Source organism: Pleurodeles waltl, chromosome 6 (assembly GCF_031143425.1).
Source record: "Pleurodeles waltl isolate 20211129_DDA chromosome 6, aPleWal1.hap1.20221129, whole genome shotgun sequence".
Taxonomy (NCBI): domain Eukaryota; kingdom Metazoa; phylum Chordata; class Amphibia; order Caudata; family Salamandridae; genus Pleurodeles; species Pleurodeles waltl.
In genome coordinates, this window is record NC_090445.1 from 13745582 (window position 1) to 13761272 (window position 15691).

The 15691-nt window shown below is 50.1% G+C and overlaps 1 protein-coding gene across 6 annotated transcripts in view; it reads right to left on the reverse strand.

The window, feature by feature from the left end:
- The window catches only part of SH3GLB2 (SH3 domain containing GRB2 like, endophilin B2), a 169356-nt gene that overhangs the window by 90917 nt on the left and 62748 nt on the right, over positions 1 to 15691 (reverse strand). For all 6 annotated transcript variants that reach the window (XM_069237038.1, XM_069237039.1, XM_069237037.1 and 3 more), the window contains one exon: positions 9427 to 9560. In XM_069237038.1, coding sequence (XP_069093139.1) covers positions 9427 to 9560 — 134 coding nt within the window. The remainder of the gene's footprint in view (positions 1 to 9426; positions 9561 to 15691) is intronic.

A 15691-nucleotide genomic window follows, 5' to 3' on the forward strand; every position in this document is an offset into this window, starting at 1 on the left:
GGGGACACCATTACACGCGTGCACTGTACATAGGGCACTACCTATGTACAGCGTCACAATGGTAACTCCGAACATGGCCATGTAACATGTCTAAGATTATGGAATTGTCACCCCAATGCCATTCTGGCATTGGGGGGACAATTCCATGATCCCCCGGGTCTCTAGCACAGAACCCGGGTACTGCCAAACTGCCTTTCCGGGGTCTCCACTGCAGCTGCTGCTGCTGCTGCCAACCCCTCAGACAGGTTTCTGCCCTTCTGGGGTCCACGGAGCCCTGGCCCAGGAAGGCAGAACAACGGACTTCCTCTGAGAGAGGGTGTAACACCCTCTCCCTTTAAAAATAGGCGTGAGGGCTGGGGAGGAGTAGCCTCCCCCAGCCTCTGGAAATGCTCTGATTGGCACAGATGGTGCCCATCTCTGCATAAGCCAGTCTACACCGGTTCAGGGATCCCCCAGCCCTGCTCTGGCGCGAAACTGGACAAAGGAAAGGGGAGTGACCACTCCCCTGACCTGCACCTCCCAGGGGAGGTGCCCAGAGCTCCTCCAGTGTGCCCCAGACCTCTGCCCTCATGGAAACATAGGTGTCTGTGGCCCACTGGACTGCTCTGAGTGGCCAGTGCCAGCAGGTGACGTCAGAGGCTCCTTCTGATAGGCTCTTAGCTCTCTTGGTAGCCAATCCTCCTTCCTAGGTAGCCAAACCTACTTTTCTGGCTATTTAGGGTCTCTGCTTTGGGGATCTCACCAGATAACGAATGCAATAGCTCACCAGAGTTCCTCTGCATCTCCCTCTTCACCTTCTGCCAAAGGATCGACCGCTGACTGCTCAGGACGCCTGCAAAACTGCAACAAAGTAGCAAGACGACTACTAGCAACCTTGTATCGCTTCAGCCTGCCGGCTTTTTCAACTGTTTCCAGGTGGTGCATGCTCTGGGGGCATTGGGCTTTGGGGCCCATTCGTGGTTCGCATTCCAATTTTGGAGTATATGGTTTGTGTTGCCCCTATACCTATGTGCTCCTATTGCAATCTACTGTAACTTTACATTGCTTACATTACTTCCTTTTGCTATTATCTGCATAATTTTGGTTTGTGTACATATATCTTGTGTATATATCTTATCCTCATACGGAGGGTACTCACTCAGATACTTTTGGCATATTGTCATAAAAATAAAGTACCTTTATTTTTAGTATATCTGTGTATTGTGTTTTCTTATGATATTGTGCATATGACACCAGTGGTATAGTAGGAGCTTTGCATGTCTTCTACTTCAGCCTAAGCTGCTCTGCTATAGCTACCTTCTATCAGCCGAAGCTGCTAGAAACACCTCTTCTACACTAATAAGGGATAACCGGACCTGGCACAAGGTGTAAGTACCTCTGGTACCCACTACAAGCCAGGCCAGCCTCCTAGAGGGTGGAGGAGGGTGAAGTGGACCCCCGCCATTTAAGGTACACCAGAATCTTATGGCGCTTGGTGGCTAACCCCAGCTTTGGACATCAGCCGTGAAATCTGGAAATAGGGTCACTTGTCCACTGCCCACTTTGAAGGGGCCCGCCTTCCTAGCGTGCTGCAGCAGTACATCGCTGTTCATATAGTGTAATAGTGGGTAAGTTGCGCTTGTGCAACCACTTCCTCCAACCACTGCTCCCAGTAGGCTACCATGTTCGTTCCTTCGATACCTTCAGGGAGGCCAATTATGCACACATTATTTTGACGGCTGCGGCCTTCCGCGTCCCCCATCCTGCATTCCAAGCGGTGGACCTGGTCAGTCATCTGTGTAAGCTGAGTTTTCATGTCTTGGTGTTGTAGTGAATCCTAGCTCGTTTTTAATGGGATAACAGGAGTTATCTTAGCCTTTGGCTTGCAGGCTCGTGCCCCCATCACCTAGTGACTTTTAACCTACTTAGCTTGCTCTGTCTTGGCCCATTTAATTATTTAATTCTTCTAAGATGGCTGCCTTATTTATAGTTAGGCCACTTGTTATGAGTTACATTATCAGTTTCACGGCGTAAAGACGTCAAGATCAAGCAACAAAGACAAACAAACAGTAGGTGTTCACACTTAGGGATTTTCCCTCTCTATACTTTCGAGAGATTGTTTATATTAATTGCTGTCCCAAGCATGTCTGTTATCTATTGTTTGGCAACACACCTACGTCAGGGGTCCTTGTAGATCTGTATAAATACATTGCACTTTAGACGGATAATCAGAGGGATTCCGACCAGAGGGCATCGCCACCATCGCTGATATCGATGCTGTAGTCGTCTTGACGCTGACCCTGTCTTCGTGTCGCTGCGGAGTCTGGGATAGAGACCTTATTCCAAGGTAACGAGGGTTGGGGGCTCCTCTCATGGACATGGCATTGGCAGATTAGGTTTAGCAAACCCAGCTCTCATTTAGGTAGGAGGTTAGGCCTATCACATTAGGGTATTAGGGCATATTACATCTTGTATGTCTTTTACATGCATTGCAAAATGGTGGGGGTCTTTGTAATAATGACTCTCGTCTTCACAATTCTGTTCCTTGCATTATTCATTATCCAAATCATTGCAGCCCATGCAACTTATCGCAAATTGCAGTTATGTTAAATAAAAACTATTGAAACTTACTGCACCTTTGTCATTGCCTGTTTTTTGTATGAGACATGATATATCTGTGAGAAAGGGGTAATCTCCGTTTAACCACGACACTCCCTGAGATGTCTTATTCTCGAGTCCATGCGTAAAGGCTGCCACAAATCACCTTTTACTATTCTGTTTCTGGTGAGGTGCTGCTAGTGAGCCGGTAGGGTTGGGACAACAGTTGCGACTTGTTGTAGGAAAGGCGTAGTCACCTACAAACAAAAGTACTGTCATTCTTTAACCAGCAGTCTTGCCCAGAGCAAGAGTCCAAACTACGACAGTGTGAGGGATTCAGGTTGGCAATGGCTTGTTCGGTGTTCTGAACCCTGTCAGATAGTTTCTGGTGGTCAGCTCTCAGCAGACTCAGTTCAATGGACACTTGGCCGATTTCATGCCACCAACATTGGCTGCCCCGTCTACAGGCCCGCGGCCCCCACAGATACAAGGTCACCACTAGTTCACAGGCAGGGGAAGGCAGGCCACAGCAAGGGCAGCCCCACCCGGTTGCAAGTCCTAGCTGCAATCGGCATGGGCCCGCCGGCCCTCTCGACCCTGCCGCCAAGGCTCCCGAGGCACGGGGCCACACAGGGCATCCAAGAGCAGTGTGCCAGACCTGTTCCACAATTAGAAACACCAGGTCCAGGGCACTAGCAGCGGCACCTCACATCCCTGTCATTCCCCTGACTCGCCTCGCACTCCCACTAGCAGCAGCCTAACCCAACTCAACCCAAAACAACCCAACCCCCCCCCCCCCCCCCACCCGGTTGGGACTCCAGGCAGGCCAGGCCACCCCTCCCAGACTGAACACCTGTGCCGACCAGGGAGAGTTTGTCAGCACTCACCTGGTCTGCCGCTGCATGGCTACACCTCAACCGAGCTCACGTGCTTCTAGCTGAGGGGAGTGCGATCCCGCCTAGCTGCTCCGCCGTGCCTTCAGGGCGCCCGTGGGTCACATCTATCCTACAGCGCAGCAAGGCCTCGACACAGCGGCCACGTTCCCCAACGCGCGCAAGGCGGACCTGGTCAGCAGCGTCCCCAGTGGTACGCTCGGGCTGCGCCAGGTACTGGACAGGTTCAGGTCTCACACAGACAGCACTGGGTCGCAGTGTCCAGGTCTCACACAAGCAGCACTGGGTCGCAGGTTTCAGGTCTCACACAGACAGCACTGGGTCGTAGGGTTCGGGTCTCACACAGGCAGCACTGGGTCGCAGGGTTCGGGTCTCACACAGGCAGCACTGGGTCGCAGGGTTCGGGTCTCACACTGGCAGCACTGGGTCGCAGGGTTCGGGTCTCACACAGGCAGCACTGGGTCGCAGGGTTCGGGTCTCACACAGGCAGCACTGGGTCGCAGGGTTCGGGTCTCACACAGGCAGCACTGGGTCGCAGGGTTCGGGTCTCACACAGGCAGCACTGTGTCGCAGGGTTCGGGTCTCACACAGGCAGCACTGTGTCGCAGGGTTCGGGTCTCACACAGACAGCACTGTGTCGCAGGGTTCAGGTCTCACACAGACAGCACTGGGTCGCAGGGTTCAGGTCTCACACAGACAGCACTGGGTCGCAGGGTTCAGGTCTCACACAGACAGCACTGGGTCGCAGGGTTCAGGTCTCACACAGACAGCACTGGGTCGCAGGGTTCAGGTCTCACACAGGCAGCACTGGGTCGCAGGGTTCAGGTCTCACACAGGCAGCACTGGGTCGCAGGGTTCAGGTCTCACACAGGCAGCACTGGGTCGCAGGGTTCAGGTCTCACACAGGCAGCACTGGGTCGCAGGGTTTAGGTCTCACACAGGCAGCACTGGGTCGCAGGGTTCGGGTCGCAGGGTTCGGGTCTCACACAGGCAGCACTGGGTCGCAGGGTTCAGGTCTCACACAGGCAGCACTGGGTCGCAGGGTTCGGGTCTCACACAGGCAGCACTGGGTCGCAGGGTTCGGGTCTCACACAGGCAGCACTGTGTCGCAGGGTTCGGGTCTCACACAGGCATCACTGGGTCGCAGGGTTCATGTCTCACACAGACAGCACTGGGTCGCAGGGTCCGGCTAGCACCCTGACAATGACAGAAGGGGGTCCGCCGACTTCAGGTAGCATGCAGACATCAGTGGGTTCTCTGGTCTCAGCAAACATCTACACAAGACTGTTCTATTTTTTTCCAACTCGTCTCTAGTGACCTCTTGTCTTTCTGGGATGAAACGCATCTGTGAGTGTGCACAGGCACGAGAGATAGGCAGAGCATCTACAAGTGTGAACAGGCACGAGAGATAGGCAGAGCATCTAGAATTATGAACAGGCACGAGAGATAGGCAGAGCATCTAGAAGTGTGAACAGGCACGAGAGAGAGGTACAGCATCTAGAAGTGTGAACAGGCACGAGAGATGGGCACAACATCTAGAAGGGTGAACAGGCACGAGAGATGGGCAAGGCATTTAGGAGTGTGAACAGGCACAACAGATAGGCACAGCATCTAGAAGTGTGAACAGGCACAACAGATAAGCACAGCATCTAGAAGTGTCCACAGGCACGAGAGATAGGCACAGCATCTAGAAGTGTGAACAGGCACGAGAGAGAGAGGCACAGCATGAACAGGCACGAGAGAGAGGCACAGCATCTAGAAGTGTCCACAGGCACAGGAGAGAGGCACAGCATCTAGAAGTGTGAACAGGCACGAGAGAGAGGAACAGCATCTAGAAGTGTAAACAGCACGAGAGATGGGCACAGCATCTAGAAGTGTGAACAGCACAAGAAAGGGGCACAGCATCTAGAAGTGTGAACAGCACGAGAAAGAGGCACAGCATCTAGAAATGTGAACAGCACAAGAGAGGGGCACGGCCTCTAGAAGTGTGAACAGGCACAAGAGATGGGCACGGCATCTACAAGTGTGAACAGGCACAAGAGATGGGCACGGCATCTACAAGTGTGAACAGGCACGAGAGATGGGCACGGCATCTACAAGTGTGAATAGGCACGAGAGATGGGCACGGCATCTACAAGTATGAACAGGCATGAGAGATGGGCACGGCATATACAAGTGTGAACAGGCACGAGAGAGAGGCACAGCATCTAGAAGTGTGCACAGGCAGGAGAGATAGGCACAGCATCTAGCAGTGTGCACGGGCACGAGAGAGAGGCACGGCATCTAGAAGTGTGAACAGGCACAAGAGAGAGGCACAGCATCTAGAAGTGTGAAAAGGCACAAGAGAGACGCACAGCATCTAGAAGTGTGAACAGCACGAGAGATGGGCACAGCATCTAGAAGTGTCCACAGGCACGAGAGATAGGCACAGCATCTAGAAGTGTGAACAGGCACGAGAGAGAGAGGCACAGCATGAACAGGCACGAGAGAGAGGCACAGCATCTAGAAGTGTCCACAGGCACAGGAGAGAGGCACAGCATCTAGAAGTGTGAACAGGCACGAGAGAGAGGAACAGCATCTAGAAGTGTAAACAGCACGAGAGATGGGCACAGCATCTAGAAGTGTGAACAGCACAAGAAAGGGGCACAGCATCTAGAAGTGTGAACAGCACGAGAAAGAGGCACAGCATCTAGAAATGTGAACAGCACAAGAGAGGGTCACGGCCTCTAGAAGTGTGAACAGGCACGAGAGATGGGCACGGCATCTACAAGTGTGAACAGGCACGAGAGATGGGCACGGCATCTACAAGTGTGAACAGGCACGAGAGATGGGCACGGCATCTACAAGTGTGAACAGGCACGAGAGATGGGCACGGCATCTACAAGTGTGAACAGGCATGAGAGATGGGCACGGCATATACAAGTGTGAACAGGCACGAGAGAGAGGCACAGCATCTAGAAGTGTGCACAGGCAGGAGAGATAGGCACAGCATCTAGCAGTGTGCACGGGCACGAGAGAGAGGCACGGCATCTAGAAGTGTGAACAGGCACAAGAGAGAGGCACAGCATCTAGAAGTGTGAAAAGGCACAAGAGAGACGCACAGCATCTAGAAGTGTGAACAGCACGAGAGATGGGCACAGCATCTAGAAGTGTGAACAGCAAGAGAGATGGGCACAGCATCTAGAAGTGTGAACAGCACGAGAGATGGGCACAGCATCTAGAAGTGTGAACAGCACGAGAGATGGGCACGGCATCTAGAAGTGTGAACAGCACGAGCGATCGGCATATAGAAGTGTGAACAGCACGAGAGATGGGCACAGCATCTAGAAGTGTGAACAGCACAAGAGATGGGCACAGCATCTAGAAGTGTGAACAGCACGAGAGATGGGCACAGCATCTAGAAGTGTGAACAGCACGAGAAAGAGGCACGGCATCTAGAAGTGTGAACAGCACAAGAGATGGGCACAGCATCTAGAAGTGTGAACAGCACAAGAGATGGGCACGGATTCTAGAAGTGTGAACAGCACGAGAGATGGGCACGGCATCTAGAAGTGTGAACAGCACGAGCGATCGGCATATAGAAGTGTGAACAGCACAAGAGATGGGCACAGCATCTAGAAGTGTGAACAGCACGAGAGATGGGCACAGCATCTAGAAGTGTGAACAGCACGAGAGATGGGCACAGCATCTAGAAGTGTGAACAGCACGAGAAAGAGGCACAGCATCTAGAAATGTGAACAGCACAAGAGATGGGCACGGCATCTACAAGTGTGAACAGGCATGAGAGATGGGCATGGCATCTACAAGTGTGAACAGGCATGAGAGATGGGCACGGCATCTACAAGTGTGAACAGGCACGAGAGATGGGCACGGCATCTACAAGTGTGAACAGGCACGAGAGAGAGGCACGGCATCTACAAGTGTGAACAGGCACGAGAGATGGGCACGGATTCTAGAAGTGTGAACAGCACGAGAGATGGGCACGGCATCTAGAAGTGTGAACAGCACGAGCGATCGGCATATAGAAGTGTGAACAGCACAAGAGATGGACACAGCATCTAGAAGTGTGAACAGCACGAGAGATGGGCACAGCATCTAGAAGTGTGAACAGCACGAGAGATGGGCACAGCATCTAGAAGTGTGAACAGCACGAGAAAGAGGCACAGCATCTAGAAGTGTGAACAGCACGAGAAAGAGGCACAGCATCTAGAAATGTGAACAGCACAAGAGAGGGGCACGGCATCTAGAAGTGTGAACAGGCACGAGAGATGGGCACAACATCTAGAAGTGTGAACCGGCACGAGAGATGGGCAAGGCATCTAGGAGTGTGAACAGGCACAACAGATAGGCACAGCATCTAGAAGTGTGAACAGGCACGAGAGAGAGAGGCACAGCATGAACAGGCACAAGAGAGAGGCACAGCATCTAGAAGTGTCCACAGGCACAGCATCTAGAAGTGTCCACAGGCACAGGAGAGAGGCACAGCATCTAGAAGTGTGAACAGGCACGAGAGATAGGCAGAGCATCTAGAAGTGTGAACAGGCACGAGAGAGAGGTACAGCATCTAGAAGTGTGAACAGGCACGAGAGATGGGCACAACATCTAGAAGTGTGAACAGGCACGAGAGATGGGCAAGGCATCTAGGAGTGTGAACAGGCACAACAGATAGGCACAGCATCTAGAAGTGTGAACAGGCACGAGAGATAGGCACAGCATCTAGAAGTGTGAACAGGCACGAGAGAGAGAGGCACAGCATGAACAGGCACGAGAGAGAGGCACAGCATGTAGAAGTGTCCACAGGCACAGGAGAGAGGCACAGCATGTAGAAGTGTGAACAGGCACGAGAGATGGGCACAGCATCTAGAAGTGTGAATAGCACGAGAGATGGGCACAGCATCTAGAAGTGTGAACAGCACGAGAAAGAGGCTCAGCATCTAGAAATGTGAACAGCATGAGAGATGGGCACGGCATCTACAAGTGTGAACAGGCACGAGAGATGGGCACGGCATCTACAAGTGTGAACAGGCACGAGAGATGGGCATGGCATCTACAAGTGTGAACAGGCATGAGAGATGGGCATGGCATCTACAAGTGTGAACAGGCATGAGAGATGGGTACGGCATCTAGAAGTGTGAACAGGCACGAGAGATGGGCACGGCATCTACAAGTGTGAACAGGCATGAGAGATAGGCACAGCATCTTGAAGTGTGAACAGGCACGAGGGATAGGCACAGCATCTAGAAGTGTGAACAGGCACGAGGGATAGGCACGGCATCTAGAAGTGTGCACAGGCACGAGAGATAGGCACAGCATCTAGAAGTGTGCACAGGCACGAGAGAGGGGCACGGCATCTAGAAGTGTGAACAGCATGAGAGATGGGCACGGCATCTAGACGTGTGAACAGCACGAGAGATGGGCACGGCATCTAGACGTGTGAACAGCACGAGAGATGGGCACGGCATCTAGAAGTGTGAACAGCACGAGAGATCGGCATATAGAAGTGTGAACAGCACAAGAGATGGGCACAGCATCTAGAAGTGTGAACAGCACGAGAGATGGGCACAGCATCTAGAAGTGTGAACAGCACGAGAGATGGGCACGGCATCTAGAAGTGTTAACAGGCACCAGAGATAGGCACAGCATCTAGAAGTGTGAATAGGCACGAGAGATAGGCACAGCATCTAGAAGTGTGAACAGGCATGAGAGATGGGCTCAGCATCTAGAAGTGTGAGCAGCACAAGAGAGAGGCACATCATCTAGAAGTGTGAACAGCACAAGAGAGAGGCACAGCATCTAGAAGTGTGAACAGCACGAGAGATGGGCACAGCCTTGACGACTAAGCATGCACTCTACACCTCGCTTCTGAGCCCAGAAAGCTAAGGACGCTTGCAGTAAAAGGACCTGAAGTACCTCTAAGCTCATCCCGAGAGCCCAGCTCTAGCCATGCCTCACTTACAGAAATGGTCCTCCAGTCCCCTTCCAGGAAGTTACGCAGGGGTGTCAGGAAGTTGATAGACGAAGAGTGTATGAAGTCTCGCTCTGCTCCTCCCAAGCGTTTCTCCGTCTCACCCACTTTAAGGAGAGTCATCCCTGGTGGAAAAAGAAAAAGAGATTACAACTCCAACCAAGAGAAAGACTGTGTACCAGTCACTTGATCAATATTCAGCACGCGCAGTGGCTCTTGGCATTGGTGGGGTGGGGGGGCATGCTGCTGACTGGGTACCTGCCCCCCTCCCTTGCTGCAGCAGATGCGCCCCCCCCCCCCACCTCCTTGCTGCAGTGGAAGACTTTGTATGCACCTACTCATGTATGTATGTCAAAGCAGAATATCTCTGCCTAGTCTCTGTCACTAGGGCCTAGTACCTTCTCATGTTACTAGCAGTCTGTGTATGCCACAGCTGAGTGTGTAAACCTGCTCTCCACTGTCAACAGTCTACATATATGTGCACTATGTGTGCGCACACTTGCTCTATTCCAATAATAGTTGATGCATGTCAGAGATGTGTGTAAACTTGCTCTCCACTGCCAACAGTCTACATATATGAGCACTATGTGTGTCTGCTTGCTCTATGCTAATAACAGTTGATTCATGTCAGAGATGTGTGTAAACTTGCTCTCCCCTGCCAAAAGTATACATATATGCACACTATGTGTGTGTGCATATATGTAAAAGTGTGCATTATTCATGTACAAGCTCATGACATGTAGGTCAGAGCTATGTATGTGCACTTGCTCTATACTACCAGCAGTCCATGCATGTCACTGCTATGTATGTGTGCTTGGTCTATACTACCAGCAGTCCATGCATGTCACAGCTATGTATGTGTGCTTGGTCTATACTACCAACAGTCCATGCATGTCACAGCTATGTATGTGTGCTTGGTCTATACTACCAGCAGTCCATGCATGTCAGTGCTACGTGTGTGTGCTTGCTCTATACTACCAACAGTCCATGCATGTCAGAGCTATGTGTGTGCGCTTGCTCTATACTACCAACAGTCCATGCATGTCAGAGCTATGTGTGTGCGCTTGCTCTATACTACCAGCAGTCCATGCATGTCACAGCTATGTATGTGCGCTTGCTCTATACTACCAACAGTCCATGTATGTCAGAGCTATGTATGTGTGCTTGGTTTATACTACCAACAGTCCATGTATGTCAGAGCTATGTACGTGCTCTTGCTCTATACTACCATAAGTCCATGTATGTCAGAGCTATGTATGTGCGCTTGCTCTATACTACCAACAGTCAATGTATGTCATAGCTATGTATGTGCGCTTGCTCTATACGACCAGCAGTCCATGCATGTCAGTGCTACGTGTGTGTGTGTGTGTTTGCTTTGTACTACCAACAGGCCACGTATGTCAGCTCTATGTATGTGTGCATGCCCTATACTACCAACAGTCCATGCATGTCAGAGCTAAGTATGTGCGCTTCCTCTATACTACCAGCAGTCCATGCATGTCACAGCTATGAATGTGCGCTTGCTCTATACTACCAACAGTCCATGTATGTCAGAGCTATGTGTGTGCGCTTGCTCTATACTACCAACAGTCCATGTATGTCATAGCTATGTATGTGCGCTTCCTCTATACTACCAACAGTCCATTCATGTCATAGCTATAGCTATGTATGTGCGCTTCCTCTATACTACCAACAGTCCATGCATGTCACAGCTATGAATGTGCGCTTCCTCTATACTATCAACAGTCCATGCATGTCATAGCTACGTATGTGTGCTTGCTCTATACTACCAACAGTTCATGTATGTCAGAGCTATGTATGTGTGCTTCCTCTATACTACCGACAGTTCATGTATGTCAGAGCTATGTATGTGTGCTTCCTCTATACTACCGACAGTTCATGTATGTCAGAACTATGTATGTGAGCTCGCTCTATACTAATAACAGTCCTTGCATGTCATAGCTATGTAAGTGCGCTTGCTTTATACTGCCGACAGTCCATGTATGTCAGAGCTATGTGTGTGCTTGGTCTATACTACCAACATTTCATGCATGTCACAGCTTTGTGTGCACGTGGTCAATACTACCAACAGTCCTTGCATGTCAGGCCTATGTATGTGCGCTTGCTCTATACTATCAACAGTCCATGCATGTGAGAGCTATGTATGTGTGCTTGCTCTATACTACCAACGGTTCATGCATGTGAGAGCTATGTGTGTGTGTTCCCTCCATACTACCAACGGTTCATGCATGTGAGAGCTATGTGTTTGCTCCATACTACCAGCAGTCCATGTATGTCAGAGGTATGTATGTGCGCTTGCTCTATACTACCAACAGTCCATGTATGTCAGAGCTATGTATGTGCGCTTGCTCCATACTACCAGCAGTCCATGCCTGTCAGAGCTATGTATGTGCGCTTGCTCTATACTACCAGCAGTCCATGCATGTCAGAGCTATGTGTCATACACAAGCTCCACAGTTCCATAATGGCTACACTGAAAACTGGGAAGTTTGGTATCAAACTTCTCAGCACAATAAATGCACACTGATGCCAGTGTGCAATTTATTGTAAAATACACCCAGAGGGCATCTTAGAGATGCCCCCTGAAAACATACCTGACTTTTAGTGTAGGCTGACCAGTCCCTGCCAGCCTGCCACACACCAGACATGTTGCTGGCCACATGGGGAGAGTGCCTTTGTCACTCTGTGGCCAGGAACAAAGCCTGTACTGGGTGGAGGTGCTTCTCACCTCCCCCTGCAGGAACTGTAACACCTGGCAGTGAACCTCAGAGGCTCACCCCTTTTGTTACAGCGCCCCAGGGCATCCCAGCTAGTGGAGATGCCTGCCCCTCCGGCCACTGCCCCCACTTTTGGCGGCAAGGCTGGAGGAGATAATGAGAAAAATAAGGAGGAGTCACCCACCAGTCAGGACAGCCCCTAAGGTGTCCTGAGCTGAGGTGACCCCTGCCTTGAGAAATCCTCCATCTTGAGTTTGGAGGATTCCCCCAATAGGATTAGGGATGTGCCCCCATCCCCACAGGGAGGAGGCACAAACAGGGTGTAGCCACCATCAAGGACAGTAGCCATTGGCTACTGCCCTCCCAGACCTAAACACACCCCTAATTTTGTCGACGAGGGCTTCTTATTGCCTGGATGACGTAATGTGGCGTCGCGTGGAGTCGGGCAATTGTGACGTCATCGTCGACGTGCAGAGCTAGAAGAAATTTCCGTCGAGGGCTAGCGCGAGGGGAGAATTCTTTTGGTGAGGAATCCACAGGTAGGTGTATCCATCAGAATTCATTATTTAGGGGCTCCCCAGATCCCAGGAAATCAGATTCCTGCAACCTGAAGAAAGAAGAAGGACTGCTGACCTACAAGCCTGCAGAGAAGGAGGAAGACGACAACTGATTTGGCCCCAGCCCTACCGGCCTATCTCCAACTCCAAAAACCTGCTCCAGCGACGCATCCGACAGGGACCAGCGACCTCTGAAGCCTCAGAGGACTGCCCTGACCCCCAGGACAAAGAAACTCCTGTGAGCAGCGGCTCTACTTAACAATCTGCAACAAACTTGCAACTTTTTAACAGATTTAAAGACTTCACGTTTCCCGCCGGAAGCGTGAGACTTCGTACTCTGCACCCGACGCCCCCGGCTCGACCTGCAGAAAACCAACACTTCAGGGAGGACTCCCCGGTGACTGCGAGCCCGTGAGTAACCAGAGACGACCCCCCAAAGCCCCCACAGCAACGCCTGCAGAGAGAATCCAGAGGCTCCCCCTGACCGCGACTGCCTGTAACAAGGGACCCGACGCCTGGAATCAACACCGCAGCCCCCAGGACCTGAAGGAACCGAACTCCAGTGCAAGAGCGACCCCCAGGCGACCCTCTGCCTAGCCCAGGTGGTGGCTGCCCCAAGGAGCCCCCCCTGTGCCTGCCTGCATCGTTGAAGTGACCCCCGGGTCGCTTCATTGTTTTCAATCTAAAACCCGACACCTGTTTGCACACTGCACCCGGCCGCCCCGTGCCGCTGAGGATGTACTTTGTGCCTTCTTGTGCCCCCCGGTGCTCTACAAAACACCCCAGGTCTGCCCTCCGAGGACGCAGGTACTTACCTGCTGGCAGACTGGAACCGGAGCACCCCTGTTCCCCATAGGCACCTATGTGTTTTGGGCACCTCTTTGACCTCTGCACCTGACCGGCCCTGAGCTGCTGGTGTGGTAACTTTGGGGTTGCCTTGAACCCCCAACGGTGGGCTGCCTATGCCCCAAACTTGAGACTTGTAAGTGTTTTACTGACCTCCAAAACTAACCTTTACTTACCTCCCCCAGGAACTGTTGATTTTTGCACTGTATCCACTTTGAAAATAGATTATTGCCATTTTTACAAAGACTGTACATGATATCGTTTTCATTCAAAGTTCCTAAAGTATCTAAGTGAAGTACCTTACATTTAAAGTATTAACTGTAAACCTTGAACCTGTGGTTCTTAAAATAAACTAAGAAAATATATTTTTCAATATAAAAACGCATTAGCCTGGAGTAAGTCTTTGAGTGTGTGTTCCTCATTTATTGCCTGTGTTTTTACAACAAATGCTTAACACTACCCTCTGATAAGCCTACTGCTCGACCACACTACCACAAAATAGAGCATTAGAATTATCTACTTTTGCCACTATCTTACCTCTAAGGGGAACCCTTGGACTCTATATACTATTTCAAAGTAAGAAATAGTGTGCACAGAGAGCCAACTTCCTACAATGTGCACTTGCTCAATGCTACCAACTGTCCATCCATGTTACAGCTATGTATGTGTGCTTCCTCTATACTACGAATAGTCCATGTACGTCACAGCTATGTATGTACATTTGCTCTATGCTACCAACAGTCCATGTATGTCAGAGCGATGTATGTATGCTTGCTCTATACTACCAACAGTCCATGTATGTCAGCACTATGGTGGTCAATACAATATTGTATTGTATTGTAATCGTATTTATATAGCGCTTACTACCCCTGACGAGGCGTCGAAGCGCTTTTCGATGAGTAGCACGCTACTCCGGAACCCAACAAGAGTTAGTGATGGATTAGTATCATTTAATAATGAGTACAGTTTTAGTATTATTATGAGTTAATTTGAGCCGCGGATATGAGAGTTTGTTAGTTAGATTGACTGGAGTAATGGAGGGGTGGAGGAGGAAAGAAATCCAGAAGTGTTAATTGGGAGTATATCCTTAATTTACTCAATCCAAAGGCTTGGGATGAATAAAGGGGGGTGGAGGGGGGAAGAGTATGTGGAAGGGTTAGGGAGAGCATAGTAGCAGGGTGAGATGAATGCAGGAGAATTTAGTAGGGTTGTGTGGGAGGTCACAGAGGTAGAGTGAGGTTTGGTGAGTTAGATGTGGAGGTGGAGGGAAGAGCTTAGGCAGAGATATTTAGGAGATGAAAGTGGTCGAAGGGATTTGGGATGAGTCAGAGTGAGAATGGAGGATAGTTTGATAGAGACATGACATAAGAGTGATGAAAAATGAGAGCAGAAATTCATAGATATCTAGTATAACAACCCAAAAACCAGGAGCCATGCAATGATCCACAAACATGCCAAGCACAGAAACAACATATACACATACATACACACATATATATACAGGGAGTGCAGAATTATTAGGCAAGTTGTATTTTTGAGGATTAATTTTATTATTGAACAACAACCATGTTCTCAATGAACCCAAAAAACTCATTAATATCAAAGCTGAATATTTTTGGAAGTAGTTTTTAGTTTGTTTTTAGTTTTAGCTATGTTAGGGGGATATCTGTGTGTGCAGGTGACTATTACTGTGCATAATTATTAGGCAACTTAACAAAAAAAAATATATACCCATTTCAATTATTTATTATTACCAGTGAAACCAATATAACATCTCAACATTCACAAATATACATTTCTGACATTCAAAAACAAAACAAAAACAAATCAGTGACCAATATAGCCACCTTTCTTTGCAAGGACACTCAAAAGCCTGCCATCCATGGATTCTGTCAGTGTTTTGATCTGTTCACCATCAACATTGCGTGCAGCAGCAACCACAGCCTCCCAGACACTGTTCAGAGAGGTGTACTGTTTTCCCTCCTTGTAAATCTCACATTTGATGATGGACCACAGGTTCTCAATGGGGTTCAGATCAAGTGAACAAGGAGGCCATGTCATTAGATTTCCTTCTTTTATACCCTTTCTTGCCAGCCACGCTGTGGAGTACTTGGA